Source organism: Ascaphus truei, chromosome 3 (assembly GCF_040206685.1).
Source record: "Ascaphus truei isolate aAscTru1 chromosome 3, aAscTru1.hap1, whole genome shotgun sequence".
NCBI lineage: Eukaryota > Metazoa > Chordata > Amphibia > Anura > Ascaphidae > Ascaphus > Ascaphus truei.
Window position 1 is genome coordinate 332,400,166 of NC_134485.1, and position 19,724 is coordinate 332,419,889.

Sequence of the window (19,724 nt, forward strand, 5' to 3'; positions counted from 1 at the left end):
TCAGACCCCTTTAGCAAAGTAGAAGGGGAGGACGAATAATGTCCCCTCAATAAGCAAACCAATTTGTTCTGACCACTCACTTGATATGAAGGGATTGGAGTGTACTGCACCATCATGCTCTGCATTTGACTTCCAACACCGGTTCTCTGGTTGTTGAGGATGGCTGGATTCTGAGACTGCTGGACACCCATCATGCCCTGGTAAGCCGTAGGCTCGTTGGGAATTATGGGCTGCATACCTGTGATTGTGAGAAACATCCCCAGCATTGAGACCCACATCTCATCGCTTCTCAGTTTTGCTCAGTGCTTCTCATAGTTTGTCCTTCACATGACAGAACAATTGGGACATAACACAACAAAGTACATGTGCATGGAAGTCTGTCTATCCCACTACAATGTAACAATCTCACCAAGTGTATTAAACACACACTACAGAAAAAAAAAACCTGCGTAAGCCTAACCAATTTATTAAAGTGCAGTCAATATGATCAGGATTATTCATTAAACTGGGATAGTACCATGAGGGGCACAATAGCACGGAAATTCAAATTTAACTCAATGAGCGTTTCAATGTGATGGTGACTTGATCAGCACCATCATAGTTAAATGAATAACCAACAGTGTTACTAATCAAGCAGCTAAACATGATTTATGCTTTACATTACATGGTAATATATGTATTCCCATTAACAAACCTGTGTTTTTATCAAAGGATTCAGACCTCCGGTTTGAGCTTTTACCAACACAATTTGAAATGTCAATGCAGATATGTTAAAGGGATTTTCCACATACAGTTGCAGCGGCCGTTATTCAAACAAATCAAGCGTTGTGTACATCGGAATACTGATGTCATGACGCGGGATGTCTTCCAACCGTACAGCCTTAAGACGCGAGTGCAGAAAATGGCATTTTAGAGTTCTGTTTTTTAAACACCTTAAATTGACAGAGTAGCACAGTACACTACACATTGCAATTCATTCATTTCATTGCACCCAAAGAAACAGAATCCATGAAATTCAACAAAGCAATCGCGATAAGCGCGGGTGCCTGGGGTGATTGGCCACGTTCATGCTGCGTGGAGTACAGCAGAGCACACGAAAACGGCGCCGTGATTTGTTTGAATAACGTCCGCTGCAGCTGTAACAGGCAATAGAAAGTATTGATGCAATCTGGTTCCTTTGAAAGTTTACTGTTGTCTCCTGTTCAGTTCGTCTTGTTTTCTGCCTGTTGCCTTAGAAATCCCCCTTCTCTGCTCCTCTGGCTTGGGCCGTTCCTTTCTACCTGTCACAGTCCATAGACTTTCCTTCTTGCTCTGTTGTATTTCAGCCTTTTATAGAGATTGCTGCCTCTGCTAAGGTACTCCCAACTGCTCTCCTTGTGAGAGTTTTATTTCTTCCCTATTCCTTATTTTTATACGTCCCCAAAGCTTTCCCCCCTTTTATTTCTGTTTATTATTACTATAAATACTTCAGGAATTAAGTATAGGAGAAAGCATTGAGTAAACTGCCCGTCTCAACTCATTAGCCACAGTAAGTCTGGGACAGAACAGTAAGGCTGTCCATGGTCAGCGCTTATCCGCTGACCCGCGCTGATGCTCGTCAGTGAGCCCCTGCAGCCGCAATGAGAGCGGCTTTAGCAGGGGCTCGCGCAAAGCGTGCGGAAGTGCATCCGCCAATTTTTTTTTAGTTTGAGCGCTCACAGGAGCGCAGGGCCGGTCACGTGAGCGGTTCGCCCAATGAGGACGAACCAGCTCCATGATGTCACTGGCCCGCCCCCGCAACACGCCCCCGGACTAAGGCCAGGGAAAGTACCCGCTTTCCCTCAGCCTCCGCGCGCCTCCGCACAGCTGAAGTCTCTATGGACTCAGCCTAAGAAACAGCTCTTCTCGAAGCAGGTTGGTCACATACAGCAGCTGCAGTAAGAGACAGCTACAGCGTGAGCAGACACACTGAACCTCTACACAGCTGCACAACAGAGATAGAAGCCCCTCAGATCCTCCCCTGCGCTACGTCCCCACAGATAGGCTACCAATTGGCGACGCTATGAACATCCGCCATGACACGGGTCAGAGCAACAGACACCTGCAAGTATAGCCATCACTACGCTGACTGCTGCGGGACACCAACCGGTACCGAGTCAGTCATCCGCCACTGCAGGTAACAGACATCATGCATAAGAATGCCAATGCAGACGCTGAGACTTACACTCACTTGCATAGTTGCGGTTGTGTAGAAGGCCTAAGCGAACAGTCACACTTACACAGAAGGCCCAGGAAAAATATGAATCAGACATTGACGCACAACGTGACAATTTAAAGAAGGTCTGGAAAAATACTGAACTTGAGATGGTTAATGTTACAAATATTAGCAATTATGAAAAGCAGCTTAAACAGGCTATAGCTCAACTGAGGTTCACCCATACATGGTACCAAATGCAGTCAGAGACATATCAACTACTTGACAAGGACCAATACCGGTGAAAGCCTGCAAGAGCGAGACCCACAAAAAAATAATTGATCTGGAATGTGACTGCCGCCTGCAGAGCACAAGCACGGAAGGTGAAAGTCGGAGAAAGTAACTCTTGCTGGAAATTGTATCACAGTACTCCGGTGCATCGAGACATTCAGCAAGGTCCTCAAACTCAGCGCGATCTAACGTATCTACCACAAGCGCAGGCCTATCAGGGTGCAAGCTACTGCAGAGGCCGCAGGTGTAAGAGCCTCTTCCATTCGAAAAGAGGTCGTCAGGAATTTGGAGACAGCCCATATCGAAGAGGAGGAGAAAGAAAAAAAAGAGATGCGGCTGCAGCCACTGCTGAAGTTGCTGCTGCTGCCGCAGCTTCTGTACAGAGGAAGGCTGATTTGGAAATGAGTTAAGAGGCCTTATGTGAAGAAAAGTGATAGATGGGGGTAAACTCCGTAACTGGTGCTGAAGAGCTGTAGGCAATGTCAAAAAGTCAATCAATATCCATCAAGAAGCGATCACGGTCCTGTTGCTTTCGGGAATGATAGTCAGAGACTAATGTAGCCATGTGGACCTGCAGGAAAGGGAATATAGCGGGAGCAGGGAAATGGAGCCACAGGAGCACTCACCGGAGGGCAAGGGACCCAGCAACTACAGACTCGCCCGCAAACCCCACTACCCTGATGTCACACACAATCTTTGAACCCAGGCATTGGGCGAGTACGCACAACGATGAAGCCCGCAGGTATGGAACAGCCGTGGATCTGGTTGCAGGGAAGCGTGCTCCAGCTGAGGTAGAATAGAAGACAGGAAATCCGAAGGGGCGCTGCACTGCTAGCCGGTAAGTGATGCAATCAAAATCCAAGCGCAGTCAATGAAAAAATGCAATTTAATAAACAAAAGTGGATGTGCACATAAAATTGGCACTACTCTGACGCGTTTTGTTCCTGCGTGGAACTTTGTTAAAGAGAAACTGGCCAAGTCCCCAGGTGATCCTTAAATAGCTAGTTCCGGTCTCTGATAGGACCATATCATTGAGGTGTGCCTTTGAGTGCTCACATGACATTTACTAAGTGAAACCTGCAATGCAATTTCACTAAATGAATGACATCCACATTCTATGAGGTATATCACAAAACTCTTGTGATATACTGTACCTCCTAGAGTGTGGGTGTCATAAAAAGTACATCCGTCATACCATAAGACCTTTACGATCAAGAATTATTTAACATGTACGCCTCATTAAAAAGAAGGATATAGGCACGCACGTGACGTCACCACAGATGCACGTTTGCTAGGACAGCTCCATGCACTCCGCCAGCATAATTTGATATAACCCCTGATCGGCAACTTTTCACGATCCGCGGGCCGCAACAGCAGTCGGGGAAGTAGCAGAAATGCCCCTCGGGAAGAACAGGAGGCCGGAAACACCAGATCTCATCCGTTTCGACCGGGTACAGTCGGCGACGGGCGAGAAGAAAAAAAAACAAAGATGTTGCCGACGCAAGTACATGGAACCGTGAAGCACCAGCCCCAGACAGAGATAGAGAGACAGGCTGCTGGGCTGGAGGGAGAAGCTCTAGAGAGATGGGCAACGCTGAGAAACTCAGCAGTCAAAGATTCAGAGGTGAGAGAGAGAGTGATTACAAAGCAGGACCTTCCGACTATGCTTAGAGAAATGCAAGAGTGTTTTCTCTCAGCTCTGGTCAGAGCTGTAACAGAATTTAAGGCAGAAATCTCTTCACTGGCTTAAAGACCCACAAAGCTGGAAAACAAAAAGGATGTCGCCTTACAAAACCAGGCAAATACAGACGATGAGGTCCTTCGGCTGAGCGAAGAGATAAGAGCTATGCGAGAAGGTATGGTTGAGCTTGAGAACAGGGAACAAAGGCAGAATTCACGAATCCGCCATATCCCCGAGTCAGTGTCTGCGGAAACCCTGCAGCCATATCTTAAAAGGTTCTTTTTGTCAATTGATCCCCAACTACAAGACAATGAGCTTACAAGACAGAGTTCACAGAGTGTTGGGTCCGAGATTTGACGATCCCAAAAGAAGCAGGGATGTGGTTCTAATGCTCCACCAAAATGCGCCGAAGAGGACTGCATTTGGTGACAGAGATACTTCAGGAGAAGGGGATTCGGTATCGGTGGGCATCCCGTTTCGTCTTATAGTCAACCACGAGGGAAAAAAGATCTCGCTTCGTTATCCTGATGAATCTGCTTCTTTTCTATCAGCTTTAAATCTGCCCCCCCAAGGATGGATCAGATCGGCAGCTAGGAGCTCGTGATGAGAATACGGAGGATGAACGACCGACCGAGGGGGCAATGGCCCGGAGATGATGAAAGAGTCGAGAACGTCTATGTTTGTGTAGGGGCTTTGCTGGGTTCCCCTGAGAAGGGGCCCACGGTGGTACCCCTTGCTGATGGGCAGACAACACGTGTCGGCCCAAAGAAATCTACGTTAGATTTGCAGCTTTGTTTCTCTTCTTTCTACTTTCTCCCTGTTGCCCTTTATGTTTTTTTATATTCTATTATAGGGACAGTCTTGCCCATGATCTGGAGTCTACTGCCCACTATCTGAGAGCCGGTCTGCTGCAGATATGTGGATGAAGCTGGTGAATGAACAGACTTGGGGCCCGGGAGGTGGGTGAGTGGGCCTCAGCCCAAAAACTATGAAGCGACTGAGTTTTTTTGGGGGGTTGGGCACCACACTGGAACGCGGGTTACAGACACAAAGAATGATCTATTGAAGGACAACAGCAGTTTCTACCCGAAATTAATCAGATGTCTTACATCTCGAATCGTCATATAGTATGAAAAGCAACATATGTTGATGTGTTCCACAGTTGGTAGGAATTGTATTTTTTAAGCTTCTATATTCGGACCATTTTAAAGCAGAGGTGCGTTCAGGAGGTCAAGAGTAGCAGGGGGCAGGGTGCACGGAGTGGGAGGGAGACCTGTACGCCCGACATCAGGACAACCCCAGTAGGGCCATATGCCCGCCAGGACAGACCATGTAGGGTCTGGCTGCAAAATTGGGCTGAGTGGCTGGTTACACTTAAATCTTATTTTTTGTTGTCGTTTTTGTTCTTTTCCAAGTTCCCAAAGTGGCACAGTTCCTCCCCTTTTTTTCCCATTTGCCCACCACAACCATTAAAGTTTCTTGAGCACAATCTTCACATGGAAGAGAGAGATATGATACCGGGAATGGCTAGTCCAGTGCCATTGCATTTCGTGTCCATGAATGTTAAGGGCCTGAATAGTAATGGTAAGCGTACTGTACATTGGCCCTAAAAGAATTTAGGAAACTGAAAGCAGATCTTGTTTTTCTGCATGGGAAACATTTTGACACCCAGGAACCCCCAAACACTTTTAGCAGGACATACCCCGTAGCATTTTACTCGTCTTTTACTAGCAAGAAAAGGGAGGTTGCGATTTTGATAAAACAGGATATCCCGTTTCAGACATTGGAGGTTAAGAGAGACCAAGAAGGGAGGTCACACTTGTGGTCCCATGGTCTTCTCGCAGGCCTACATATCACACTAGTGAAAACATACACCCAATGATGGACAAATTGATTTTTTAAAGGAAAGATTGGAGTCTATGGAAGATAACCAAGAGCAGTTACTTATCTATGGAGGCCATTTTAATATGGTTCTGGACACAGATGTGGTTAAGTCCACACATCCAGGGCAGTCTCACACTGCAATGATAGTGTAGCAAAGAAATTTAGATTGCGAATCAAAGAATTTGGCCTGATGGACGTCTGGCGTTCCTCATATAAAGGGCAGAGAGGTTATTTCTTTTATTCGCCCCCACTTATTCCTGAATAGATAATATATTTGTAACCCCAAATATTTTGGTAGTATTGGTTCACTCAGATATAGGGCCAATCACGTGGTCGGACCACGCCCCGGTGGCAATTATGAAATACCCTCATTTCAATGGAGGATGAACGATTCATTACTAAATTACCCGGATATTAGTATACAAATTGGAGACTAACTTAAAAATTATTTTCGGACCAACATTGGGTCTGTGGAATCAACAGCACTTTTTTGGGAGGCCCACAAGGTCACGATTAGAGGACAACTAATCTCAATAGCGTCATACAGAAAGAGAATAAAAATGGAAAAACAAAAATATTTAACAGAAAAAATTACAAAGTTGGGAAGCTCACATAAAAAAAACCCTGGAAAATGTATAACATTTTGAGTCAGGCTAGGGAGGATCTCAAGAGGTTACAACTGGAGGATGTAGAGAAGGCCCTTAAGTGGACTAAGCAGATGTATTATGACAAAGGAGAGAAGGCGGATCGCTTATTGGCACACAAACTTAGAGAGATCAGGTTGAGGGCCTCGGTTCCCGCTATTAGTATAAAAGGTGGAGGAGTGACTTACAACCCCTCAAGGATTGCAGAGGAATTTGCGAAATTTTATACAGAAGTTTATGACCTAGATAATTCAACTCTGTATACTAAAACCCCAGGCTTGCCACAGATTGATTATTTGAGAGACTGTAACCTCCATAAATTGACGGAGGAAGATCATAATATTTTAAACGCAAAAATAACCCAGAAAGAGCTAGGGAGGGCGGGTCAGCTCTTTAAAACCATCTAAGGCACTGGGCCCAGATGGGTTTTCAAATCTGTATTATAAAAATGTTATAGGAATTCTAGGGCTTTGTCTGTTGGATCTATTTAATGATTTTCTCAGCGGAAAACAAATCCCCCCACAGATGACGAAGGCCAATATAGTGGTGATCCCTAAAGAAGGAAAGGACCCATTATGTTGTTGTAGCTACAGGCCAATCTCACTGCTTAATACGGATCTGAAAATCTATAGTAAAATATTGTCCAAGAGGTTGAATCCAATACTTCCTAGACTAGAGTAATTCACTATGATCAGGTGGGATTTGTGAGCGAATGTCAGGTGTCTGATAACACAAGACAAATTATTAATGTAACTGATCAGATACACAAGTCTAACTGAAAGCTATGTTGTTGAGCCTAGATGCGGAGAGGATGTTTGATAGGATAAGGTGGGATTTTCTGGACAAAACGCTAGAGGCATTTTGATTTTCCGGGGTGTTTTTTTTTTTTTTTACAGGGGTTCGTGTCCTCTATCAGTCACCGACAGCCACACTGAATATTTCAGGTTGGGAGGGGAATTTGATCATCAAGAATGGGACCAGGCAGGGGTGCCCCCTTTCTCCCCTTCTTTTTGCCGTGCCAATCGAACCTCTCGCGACCACTATCAGAGGCTCCCCAAACTTACAAGGGGTTAAGATAAAAGATGAGTGCTATAAAATATCGTTGTTTGCAGATATTATTCTTGCCATATCTAATCCATTTATATCTCTCCCGAATCTGCAATCCACCCTCCGGGGTTTGGTGAGCTGTCTGGGTATAAAATTAATATGGGAAAGTCGGAAGCTCTAATTTTGACATTAACTGAAAAGGAGGTCGAGGTACTTAAAACAGCACTTTGACTATAAATGGAAAAAGACCCATTTGAAATATCTGGGGATTTATCTTACCAGAGATTATAATGTATTATATATATATAAAAAGACCCATTTGAAATATCTGGGGATTTATCTTACCAGAGATTATAATGTATTATATATATATATATATATATATATATATATATATATATATATATATATATCTGGAATTCTCACTGTATTTCCTGAATAGGGCGTATAACTACAGTCAAGATTAATATTCTCCCTAGACTTCTGTATAATTTTCAGACATAACCGATATCTGTTCCGCATTCAAATATAAAAGAAATTTAGAATCAAATTATGCAATTTATTTGCAACCACAAACAGCCGAGAGCAGCCAGGTCACTTATGTTGGACGCTAAGTAAGGAGGTGGTATGGCAGTTCCAAATATTTTAAATTATTATATAGACTCTCATATGAAACAAATGGTTTATTGGCCCTCTCCGAGAGTGGTCTATGCCTGGGTGGATTTGGAGAGCTCACTTAAAGCTTCGGTCGGATGGTCTTCTTTATTATGGTCAGGCTTTGGGGACTGGGCCCGGGAGACAGTCGGAGCCGACAGTAATTGGATTTACTCTGAAAATTCAGCAGGTGGCAAAAAAGAAGTACAAGGTTATGTCGACTGCTCCTAGGCTCGCGCCCCCATTTGATAATCCATGGTTTATCCCAGGTTTTCAGGGTCAGTGTTTTGAAAATTGGAGACAGAGGGATTCTGGAGGTGGGAGATTTGTTAGAAAAAGACAAGCTAATGTTGTTTGAGTAACTGATGAGAAAGTATTGTCTGCCCCAAACTGAGCTGTTTAGGTATATGCAGGTCCGACATTTTTTGAGTCAGGGCCTCCATGATGAGGAATTTCCTAGATACTGTATACACGATTCGAAGATTTATGTAAAACAAAAAAATACCAAAAGGTCTGATATCTTTGTACCGGGTTTTAAGCTCAAAAAAGGATACCACGGCCCATAAATATATGGACCCGGGGCTCTGGAATCCAAGTAAATATCCAAGTAAATATCAGTGGGCTCTGGAATCCAGACTGAAATAACAAGGGGGGACGTATGGGAGAAAGCGGGTAAAACCTCTATATGTACATTAACAAAAGAGAATATATATATAACATTTTGCAACGTTGGTTCCTACACACCCAAAAGATTAAAGCAGATGCTCCCAGGTACTTCTGATAGATGTTTGAGGGGATGTGGACAGATAGGAGACCTGGCACATATCTGGTGGTTCTGTCCAGTAATGCAGACGTACTGGAGGACAGTTCTGAAACTAATAAAGGATGTGACGGATATCAAGATTCCGCAAGACCAAATTTTAATTATCCTAAATCCATGGAAGAGGTGAATCACTATACACTTAAATTGATTCTGCATATCCTAACGGCGGTTAGGTGTGCCAAGGCAGCGGTGTGAAAAAAGAAACTCCGCCCTCTTGAAGAGAGGTTATTAGAAGGGTCAATGATATTCAATTAATGGATAAACTTACCTCATTTCTGAATCATACCACAAGGAAGTATGATAGGGTCTGGGAGCCCTGGGATGTTGGATAGGGGTCTGATCCCAGAGGGAGAGAGAGTATGGGAATGCCGAGTGTAAAATAGGGTGTTTATCAAATATTCTATGATATGTAATGTGACTGTTTTGTAAAAAAATGTACAAAATGGTTGTGTGCCCCCCCCTGCCTTTTTTCCTTTTTGTATCCCTTCTCTTTTCTGTTTGAAAAAAATTATAAAAACAGAAGTAAAAAAAAAAAAAGCATACATCACATGGGGTGAGGGGGGGGGGGAGGGGGGAGTTGATTAAATAAATTGAACAGAAAAGAGATGTATATACACTTTGAATACCCTGAACCCCAGTGGTATAAATATTGATTGGGAAATTACCCACTTCTTGACTGATTAATCGATTTCAATTCAGGGAGTGATCCATTTCTGTGTATGTTTATACATTTTGATATATTTTTTTACATTTTTTGTATATTTAGTTTATATCATTTTTGAAAAGTTTTGGTTGCTGTTTCATTAAGATTGTTTTTTATACCAATAATATATTTTTTTCATTTATAAAATATTCTATTCATTTTTAATTCATGAGGCCATATACATGATGTGGTACTTGTATTTGTGTTTGTACTTATATATAGGATTATAATGTCTAGTAATTGTTTCCCAAGGGGATTTGGGTTTAATTTACATATCCTTATCTATGTGCGTGTTTATTATAGGTTATTTATATATCCATCTCTACATGTATAGACACGGTGGGTATGGACACGGTGGGTATGGACACGGTGGGTATGGACACGGTGGGTATGGACACGGTGGGTATGGACACGGTGGGTATGGACACGGTGGGTATGGACACGGTGGGTATGGACACGGTGGGTATGGACACGGTGGGTATGGACACGGTGGGTATGGACACGGTGGGTATAGACACGGTGGGTATAGACACGGGATATCCCTTGCTGCAGTGGAAGTGCTGTGTGCTGGGTGATAATGGTGAAAGACAGGGTTGCAGACCTGTCTAAGACATGCAAATGAATATACAGGAATATTTACAGTTGATTGATTATATATATATATATATATATATATATATATATATATATATATATATATAGGTCTCTATAGATATCTATATCGAGATATATCTCTAAATATATGAGAGAGAATTTATACACATTTTTTTTTTTTTTAATAATTTTGGTGATATTAATAGTTGTTGCTTATTATGTTACACATGACTGAGTTCATTGGTTTTACTCTCAGTTTAGTACCCATACAATGTTGCTATTTAGTGCTTGTTGGTTACACTATATCCATTGATTTTATCTGTATATGTTATGTCCGTTTTTGTATCTGTTCTGTTCATTTGTTCCTCAGTTTCCATGTGATCCTGGAATATAGCTAATCCTCTTGCTTCCAATAGTGAAATTGCATTGCAAGTTTCAATTAGTAAATATCAGGTGAGCACTCAAAGGCACACCTCAATGATATGGTCCTATCAGAGACCAGAACTGGCTATTTAAGGATCACCTGGGGACTTGGCCAGTTACTCTTTGACAAAGTTCCACGCAGGAACGAAATGCGTCAGAGTAGTGCTCACGTTATGTGCACCATCCACTTTTGTTTATTAAATTGCATTTTTTCATTGACCGAGCTTGGATTTTGATTGCATCACTTACCGGCTAGCAGTGCACCGCCTCTCCGCATTTAATGTGAAGAACAAGAAACAGCCACTGCAGAGGCCCAAGCCGAGATCTTGGAGGCAGCCGCGAGACAAGATGGCAAGGAGCACCGAAGCATTCAAATAGCTACAGAAAAATCCAGCCCAGCGTACCAGAGACTATGTAATAAGTGACGCTAGTATGAACACCAGTCCACCATCTGTACACGATGAGGAGGGTATTACAGATGCCAAAGCTACGGAGAATCCGCATGAAGTAGATGCTGTTCCTCTAAAGGCATATGCTACCTGGGATGGCTATAGCTACCACAGTGATCCACAGGTTCGCACACGTACGGATGCACTACAACAGGCCGCAATCCAGGTACGCTTGTACACAGAAACACACCTCATACTGACAAGCAGCCACCGCAAGGAAGAGGAGACTGCAAGGTTCCCCTCAGAAAGAACCATTGTACATAACGCATACTCTACATACACACACCAAAGGCATCCGATCAGCCCCTCTACATCTTATGGTTCAACACTGTGAACCTAGATAGCAGACACAGCAACATACCCAAATACAACAGCCCACATTTTCCCCCAACGCTCACAGACTGAAACATCAGGCTTGACAGACCTAGGCCCCGGACATGTTCCCTGCGTGCTTGCAGAAGCGTGCTGACGCGCGCTCCCGCTCAGCACTGAGCCCCTACAAGCGCAATACAGCGCTTTAGTAGGGGCTCACCTGCGCTTCCGCGCGCTTGCGGAAGCGCAGGTCTTAGGGGAATTTAAAATTCCCCCGCTTGCCGGCGAGACAGGCCGGTCACGTGAGCGGTTCGCCCAATGAGGGCGAATCAGCTCCGTGACGTCACTGGCCGCCCCCAGCCAGTGACGCGCCCGCCCCTGGCGGTCTGTCCCCCTTCTGCCCGATCCCTGCCCCCCTTCTGCCCGATCCCTGTCCCCCTTCTGCCCGATCCCTGTCCCCCTTCTGCCCTGATCCATGTCTCCTGTGTGTGTGTGTGTGTGTGTTGTGCATGTGTGTGTGTATGCATGTGTATGCATGTGTATGCATGTGTGTGTGTGTGTGTGTGTGCATGTGTGTGTGTGCGTGTGTGTGCGCGTGTGTGTATGCATGTGTGTGTATGCATGTGTATGTGTATGCATGTGTGTGTGTATGTGTATCCATGTGTGTGTGTATGTGTATGCATGTGTGTGTGTATGTGTATGCATGTGTGTGTGTGTGTGCTTTTGTGTGTGTGTGCCTGTGCGTGTGCGTGTGTGTGTGTGTGTGTGTGTGTGTGTGTGTGTGTGTGTGTGTGTGTGTGTGAAGTGTGTGTGCGCGTGCGTATGTGTGTGTGCGTGCGTGCGTGCGTGAATATATTTATCAAAGTTGCACAATGTTAATAAATAATTTATTCTCACGTATTTTTTTTAATTTTTAAAATATTATATAATATACACACACACACACACACACACACACACACACACACACACACACACACACACACACACACACACACACACACACACACACACAGGTTCCCCAGTGACACACACACACACTGACAGCTACCAAGTGACACACACACACAGTGATACCCGCCTCCCAAGCGCTTGCTGTCTCCTCTGTGAGGACAGCAAAAAGCTCCTGGTAGAGCGAGCGGCAGCAAGCGAGAGCGAGCAAGCACCAAACATGGCCAAGGCCTTAGCCAAGTACTTGGTCCAGCGTGAACTGCTCAACACAGGACTTACCAAGTTTGATGACCGTTCTGAGAACTACAGGGCGTGGAAGTCTATGTTCAAGAATGTAACCAGAAGCCTGGATATCACCACAAGTGAAGAACATGACCTGCTAGCCAAGTGGTTGGGGAAAGTCTTCAGAGTACATGAAGAGATTCAGGTCAGTACACGTGAACAGCCCTCAAGAAGGTCTTAACTCAGTATGGCAAAGAGTGATATGGCAGCCAGAGGTAACTGAAGACATGCTCTTCAAGAGGATTGAAAACTTTCCCAAAATCTCAAGCAAAGACTATCTAAGGCAGTGATTCTCAACCAGGGCTCAGCGGAACCCTGGGGCTCTGTGGAGCAGTCACAGGGGTTCCACCTGGCCGCCCGCACTCACTGCAGCCCCTGGCTCTCCTCCCTCCGCTCTCCTCCTCCCCCGAGCTCGCTCTAGCCTGCTGCTATAGAGCGCATGCAGACCTCATCGCCTCAAGTCTCCTGCTGCCTGAGGTAGCATATGGGATGGGAGAGAGAGATCTTTGCATGTGAGCTACAGGGGAGGAGGAGAGGCTCTTCCTGCTGCAATCTTTTCTTGTGTGTGTTGGTGTGACAGTGTGTGTGTGTGTCAGAGTGAAAGTGTGAGAGTGTGTGTCAGAGTGAGAGTGTGAGAGTGTGTGTCAGAGTGAGAGTGTGTGTCAGAGTGAGAGTGTGTGCGAGAGTGAGAGTGTGTGTCAGAGTGAGAGTGTGTGTCAGAGTGAGAGTGTGTGTCAGAGTGAGAGTGTGTGCGAGAGTGAGTGTGTGCGAGAGTGAGTGTGTGCGAGAGTGAGAGTGTGTGCGAGAGTGAGAGTGTGTGCGAGAGAGAGAGTGTGTGCGAGAGTGAGAGTGTGTGCGAGAGTGAGAGTGTGTGCGAGAGTGAGAGTGTGTGCGAGAGTGAGAGTGTGTGCGAGAGGGAGAGTGTGTGCGAGAGTGAGTGTGTGCGAGAGAGAGTGTGTGCGAGAGAGAGAGTGTGTGCGAGAGTGAGAGTGTATGCGAGAGTGAGAGTGTGTGCGAGAGTGAGAGTGTGTGCGAGAGTGTGTGCGAGAGAGAGAGTGTGCGTGAGTGTGTGAGTGTGTGTGTGTGAGAGTGAGATTGTGTGTGTGAGTGTGTGTGTGTGTGTGTGTGTGTGTGACTGTGTGTGTGTCAAAGAGTGTGTGTGAGAGAGAGAGTGAGAGTGTGTGTGAGAGAGTGTGTGTGTGTGTGAGAGTGTGTGTGAGAGAGAGTGTGTGTGAGAGAGAGAGTGTGTGAGAGAGAGTGTGTGTGAGAGAGAGAGTGTGTGTGAGTGTGTGTGTGAGAGTGTGTTGTGTGAGAGTGTGTGTGTGAGAGAGAGTATGAGTGAGAGTGTGTGTGAGTGTATGTGTGTGAGTGAGAGTGAGTTTGAGAGTGTGTGTGAGAGAGGCGAGAGAGGAGAGAGAGGAGAAGGAAAGAGAGGTAGAGGAATAGGGTAGGAGGAGAGAGATCGATCGATCCGTGGTGGGTGATGTGAGGGGGGTGAGGGAGGGTGATGTGAGATGCAGGGGGGGTGTGATGTGAGATGCAGGGGGGTGTGATGTGAGATGCAGGGGGGGGTGTGACGTGAGATGCAGGGGGGGTGTGACGTGAGATGCAGGGGGGGTGTGACGTGAGATGCAGGGGGGGGGTGATGTGAGATGCAGGGGGGGGTGATGTGAGATGCAATGTGAGATGAGGGGGGTGTGATGTTTAAACCAAAATCATTACAAAATATGTACACATTGTTTATTTTGTGATTTACCCCTGCCGAACATGTGTCATCCAGATAGGGGTTTCCTGAAATTTTACGAAATACTTAAAGGGTTCCTCCAAACATAAAAGGTTGGGAATCACTAATCGAAGGTTACGAGAGCTCTGAGATCTGCTGTGGGATTTAGTGACTGCAAAAGCTGATCAACTTCTACCAGGTCCCAACTTTCTAGATACCGCTCGTGGAGTAAAATCAAATCTTGGAAAAACTACCACATAACCTTCAAGAAAGATGGATCTCACAAGGTTCAAGATAAAAAAAAAGGAGAAGCAAGTTGCCTTTCCTCCTTGTTCATTCTTGTCAAATTTCATTTGTGAATCAGCAAGAACAAAGAATGATCCTAGATACATCAACTGTATCTAATGCAAGCTACTTAAAGAATGAAAGACCAGTGACAAGATATGGCAATATTAAAACACCTATTTCGGTCCACAGGACATACGTGTCTCCTACAACATATACACATCCTAGCCATCCTGTCACTACAAGCAAGAAAATAGGGGACAGAAACAGGGAGTGTTTACACAAGAAACCTCATAGTGGCACGTCATTCTCCACACCTTAGGGGAATAGCCAATCGCATCCAACCATGCGAACAAGACGCCCCGGTCTTACTACCGCTCGGCCCGGACATCTTGAGAGTACACAAAGTCAGCAAACAGCACAACGGATCCCATAATGCCCAGAGACTTGACCTGGGATGGATAATAGTGGGCAAAGTGTGCATCGACAACGTGCACAGACTAGATAACATTGATGCCCTAAGAATAAACATATTGGAGAATGGACACACATCTCAAACCATGTCCTAACCACTTTATGAGAAAGAAAGGCTTGGCAACAAACAGAAATGAAGGCCTATGAATGAAACCGAGATATCTTATCAGAGAAGTGTGGCAATGGCCTAGGATGTACAGCGTTCCAGACATCAAAAGATGATGATAAACCAGCTCAGTCAATGGAAGATCAAGATTTCTTGAGGATGATGGATAAAGAACTCTTTAAAGACGAATGAAACAGTTTGGTGGCTCCGTTTCCATTCCGTTCACCCAGAAGACGACTCCCAAACGAGAGAAGGCCCTCTCTAGACTTGATTCGCTAACCCGCAACTTGGAAATTAAACCAGGGACAAAGCATCACTTTGTAGCCTTCATAGAGAAGATCTTCAACAGTGGCCATGCAGAACCAGCTCCTCCACTGAAGGGAGGCAAAGAAGGCTGGTAATTTTTATCATTTGGTGTCTATCACTCCCAGATCAAATCCGAGTAGTACAGTATTTGATTCAAGTGCTTAATTCCAGAGAGTTCCTTAAACGACGTTCTCCTGACTGGACAAGACTTAAACAGTCTTCAAGGAGTGTTAATTCGCTTTCGAAAGGAGCCTATTGCCATAACAGCCGACATTCAACAGATGTTTCACAGTTTCCTCGTTCGAGAAGACACCAGAAACTACTCATGGTTCCTGTGGTACCATAACAATGACACTGATGACAAGATCATAGAGTACAAGATGAAAGTGCATGTCTTCGGTAATAGTCCATCACCTGCAGTGGCTGCCTATGGACTCATGACAGAAAGAAGGGGGGAGAGGAGGGAGGGGAAAAAAGGAATATGGTAGACGCTAAGAAGTTAGTCAAAAGAGATATCTATATAGACGATAGGCTCAAATCAGTCCCTACAGAAGAGGAAGCTATCTAGTTTCTCAAAAGAACAAAGGAGGCTATGAAATGCCAATCTGAGACTCCACAACAGCTCTAAAGTAATTAATGCATTTGATTCAAACGATAAACCTTTGAATCGGAAAGATTTAGATCTTGGAGTTGATACGCCACCTATACAGCGGAGTTTAGGATTGAGCTGGGATCTGAAAGAATCACTACTCGGATTTTTGTAGCACCATTTTGAAGATTTGTTTCTCTAATTCTACATCTTAAAGAAGACACATTTACGTTCCAAGTATCCATTGAAGGGAAGCCATACACTCGAATTGGAGTCCTGTCAACAGTTTCTACAACCCTCTCGGATTCGTAGCCCCAGTCACCATACTGTATGAGCAAAGTCTCAGAGAGCTCACTGCGGAAACATGGGACTGGGATTCGCCATTACCACCAGAAATGCAACAAGTGGGAGATGTGGAAGGATTCCTTGAAGACCCTTGTGCAACTTCAGATGTCATCCACCTACTGACCCATATCCCTCACCACTGCATGCAACAAAGATTTGCGTTTTCTCAGATGCTTCAACAAAAGCCATAGCAGCAGTGGCTTACTAATGGTCACAGATGCCAATGGAGAACATATATTGATTCTTGGCACGGCCTTGTTGGCACCACAACCTGTCCACACAGGGCCAAGGCTCAAGCTGTATGGAGCAGTGTTAGCAGTAGAGCTAGCAGAGTTCAGAGTGAATGAAATGGACAGTAAACCAGACATCAAGTTTTACACAGATTGTATTTGTAGCCAAGCACCACTTTGCTATCAAACAAGAAGATTCTATGTATATGTAGCGAACAGAGTAGAAATAATCAGGAAAGCTACACAACTAGATCAGTGGCCCTATGCGTCTACGGACCAGAACCCTACAGACCATGCTACTACAGGTCAGTGTCTGCAGTTTAACTGCAGAGCACATCATGACCAAAGTTTCTGACACAACCTGATAAGATGCCATCAGTTCCAGCAGACAGATTTGAATGAATAAATCCCGAAGTAGACAGAGATCCACCCTCAAGTCTTTACTCTAATCACAAACGTGACATCTAAGAATATGCTCGGATCCCATCACTTCTCAAAATGAACTATGCTCCTGTGACCGATAGCGATCTGAAGCAAGTAACTATTTCTTTCCAATCACTTAATGGTAAAGTGGACAGCTGTGTCTGTTGGCATCGCTGCTTAATCTCTTAAAGCACCATTAGTGAAATAACAGGGGCAAAGAAGATTGTCCTCCGATGCATCCAGGAAGAAAGGAATGCAGAGTAGATCAGCTGCATCAACGGGAAAAGGGATCTCTCTAAAGGTAGTTTCCTCTTGAAGTTGAATCCTACCATCAACAAGGATGGCCTTATGAGAATAGGCAGTCGTTTAAGAAATGACCAATTCTGCAGAGAAGAATGCAATCCTCTCATCTTCCCGGCGAACACTACTCTGTTAGTTCATCAATACCATGAGCAAGTTAAGCATCAGGATCGATATTTCATAGAGGAGCTATCAGAGTGGCAGGAATATGGATCCTTGGCACAAAAAGATAAATCTCCGGTGTCATCCACAGGTGTGTCCGATGCCATATGTTGTGTGGCAAATGCCATGAAGAATGTTAGACTTGCCACCTGAAACGTAGCACTGAGCCTTCCTTCACCCGTGTGGGACTCAACGTCGTTGGACCATGGACGATCATTTCAAGTAGGAACAGAGGTGGGCATGCGGATAGCAAGCGATGGGCAGTACTTTTTACTTGCATGAGTACAATGGCCATACACATCGAGGTCATTGAATCTATGGATGCATCAAGCTTCATAAATGGTCAAGATTTTTTGCTATCTGAGAACCAGTTAACTACGCTCAGACTGTTGAACCAATTTTGTTGGGGAATGCAGAGAACTACAAACACAATGAACAGGTCAGTATCCAGAAGTACTTGCATGATCACGGTTGCACGTGGGCATTTAACTCTCCCCATTCTTCTCACATGGTAGGAGCTTGTGAGCTTAGGATAGGAATCGCTCAACGCATTTTGGACTCCGATTCTGGAGGCCTGTTCAATTGGACTCTCCCATGAAGTTTTAACAACATTTATGGCCGAAGTCTCAGCAATTCTCAACGCAAGGCCTTTGATTCCAGTATCTACAGATCCTGATTCACCAAATATTTTGACCCCTGCACTGCTGCTCACACAGAAAGTGGGAATCATTCCTGTCCCACACAAGACTTTAATTCTAAGGACATGTATAAACGCCAGGAGAGGCAGGTCCAGTGGCTTGCTGACACATTCTGTGATCGCTGGAGGTGCGAATATCTTGTCACGCTCCTAGAATACCACAAATAGCAGTCCAACAAAAAAGACATTCAAGAAGGAGAATCATCTTGCTCAAAGAGAAACCAGTTGAGCGAAACGAATGGCCAGCAGGTCTTATTGTGAAGACCATCCCCAGTGCGGATGGGAAGGTCCATAAAGTTGAAGTAAAAACTACTAAAATGTGGAACTGAAAAAAATCTATGTCAAGCCCATAACAGACCATTCTTCTGTCTCAACCTGGACTCCAGAAAATGAGAACATTCAACCCATTATCTTCTATGGCTTCTAAGAGAGACATTAAGGAGCACCAAGTAATCTTTGGCTGATGCGCCTACCTTTGCACCCATTTCACCAAAAAGGACTTTGGAGCCAAGTGGTACCAGCCATGTTGTTATTAATGTGGACTATGGACTTGAAAACAGGCGTTTTATTGTATGTTTTTTGATATGTTCCACATTTTTTTTTTTTTTTGGTATCTGATGATGACAGGGAGTGTTCTGTCTCCTGTTCAGTTCTTCCTGTTGCCTTAGCAACCCCCTTCTCTCTACCCCTCTGGCTTGGGCTGTTCCTTTTCGTACTGTCACTTGGTACAATCCAAACTCTTTCCTTCTTGCTCTATGTTGTAGTTCAGCCTTTTTATAGATTGCTGCCTCTGCTAATGTACTGCTCCCACTGTGAGAGAGTTTTATTTATTTCCTATTCCTTATTTTTATACATCCCTAAAATGTTTTCCCCCTTTTATATCTGTTTCTTATTACAATAAATACTTCAGAAATTAAGATGACTCCATTTTGTATAGCAGAAGGAACCGAGTCAACTGCCTCTCTCAACTCATTAGCCACAGCAAGCCTGGGACGTAACAATTACATTCCCCCTAAAGTACAGATTTAGTGAGCTTACTTTTACCCACTGATCATGCTAAATGTGGTGTTAAAACGTAGTATCTCCCAGTTTCCAGAGGATATAATGGCAGTGGTAGCACAGAATACCAGAGCAAATCCCACCATAACGTGCCAGCGGGAGCAATAACACTGG

General features: G+C 44.6%; 1 protein-coding gene across 10 annotated transcripts in view; it reads right to left on the bottom strand.

The window, feature by feature from the left end:
- The window catches only part of R3HDM2 (R3H domain containing 2), a 165,578-nt gene that overhangs the window by 12,409 nt on the left and 133,445 nt on the right, over positions 1 to 19,724 (bottom strand). For all 10 annotated transcript variants that reach the window (XM_075591510.1, XM_075591512.1, XM_075591507.1 and 7 more), the window contains one exon: positions 81 to 238. In XM_075591510.1, the coding sequence (XP_075447625.1) occupies positions 81 to 238 (158 nt within the window). The remainder of the gene's footprint in view (positions 1 to 80; positions 239 to 19,724) is intronic.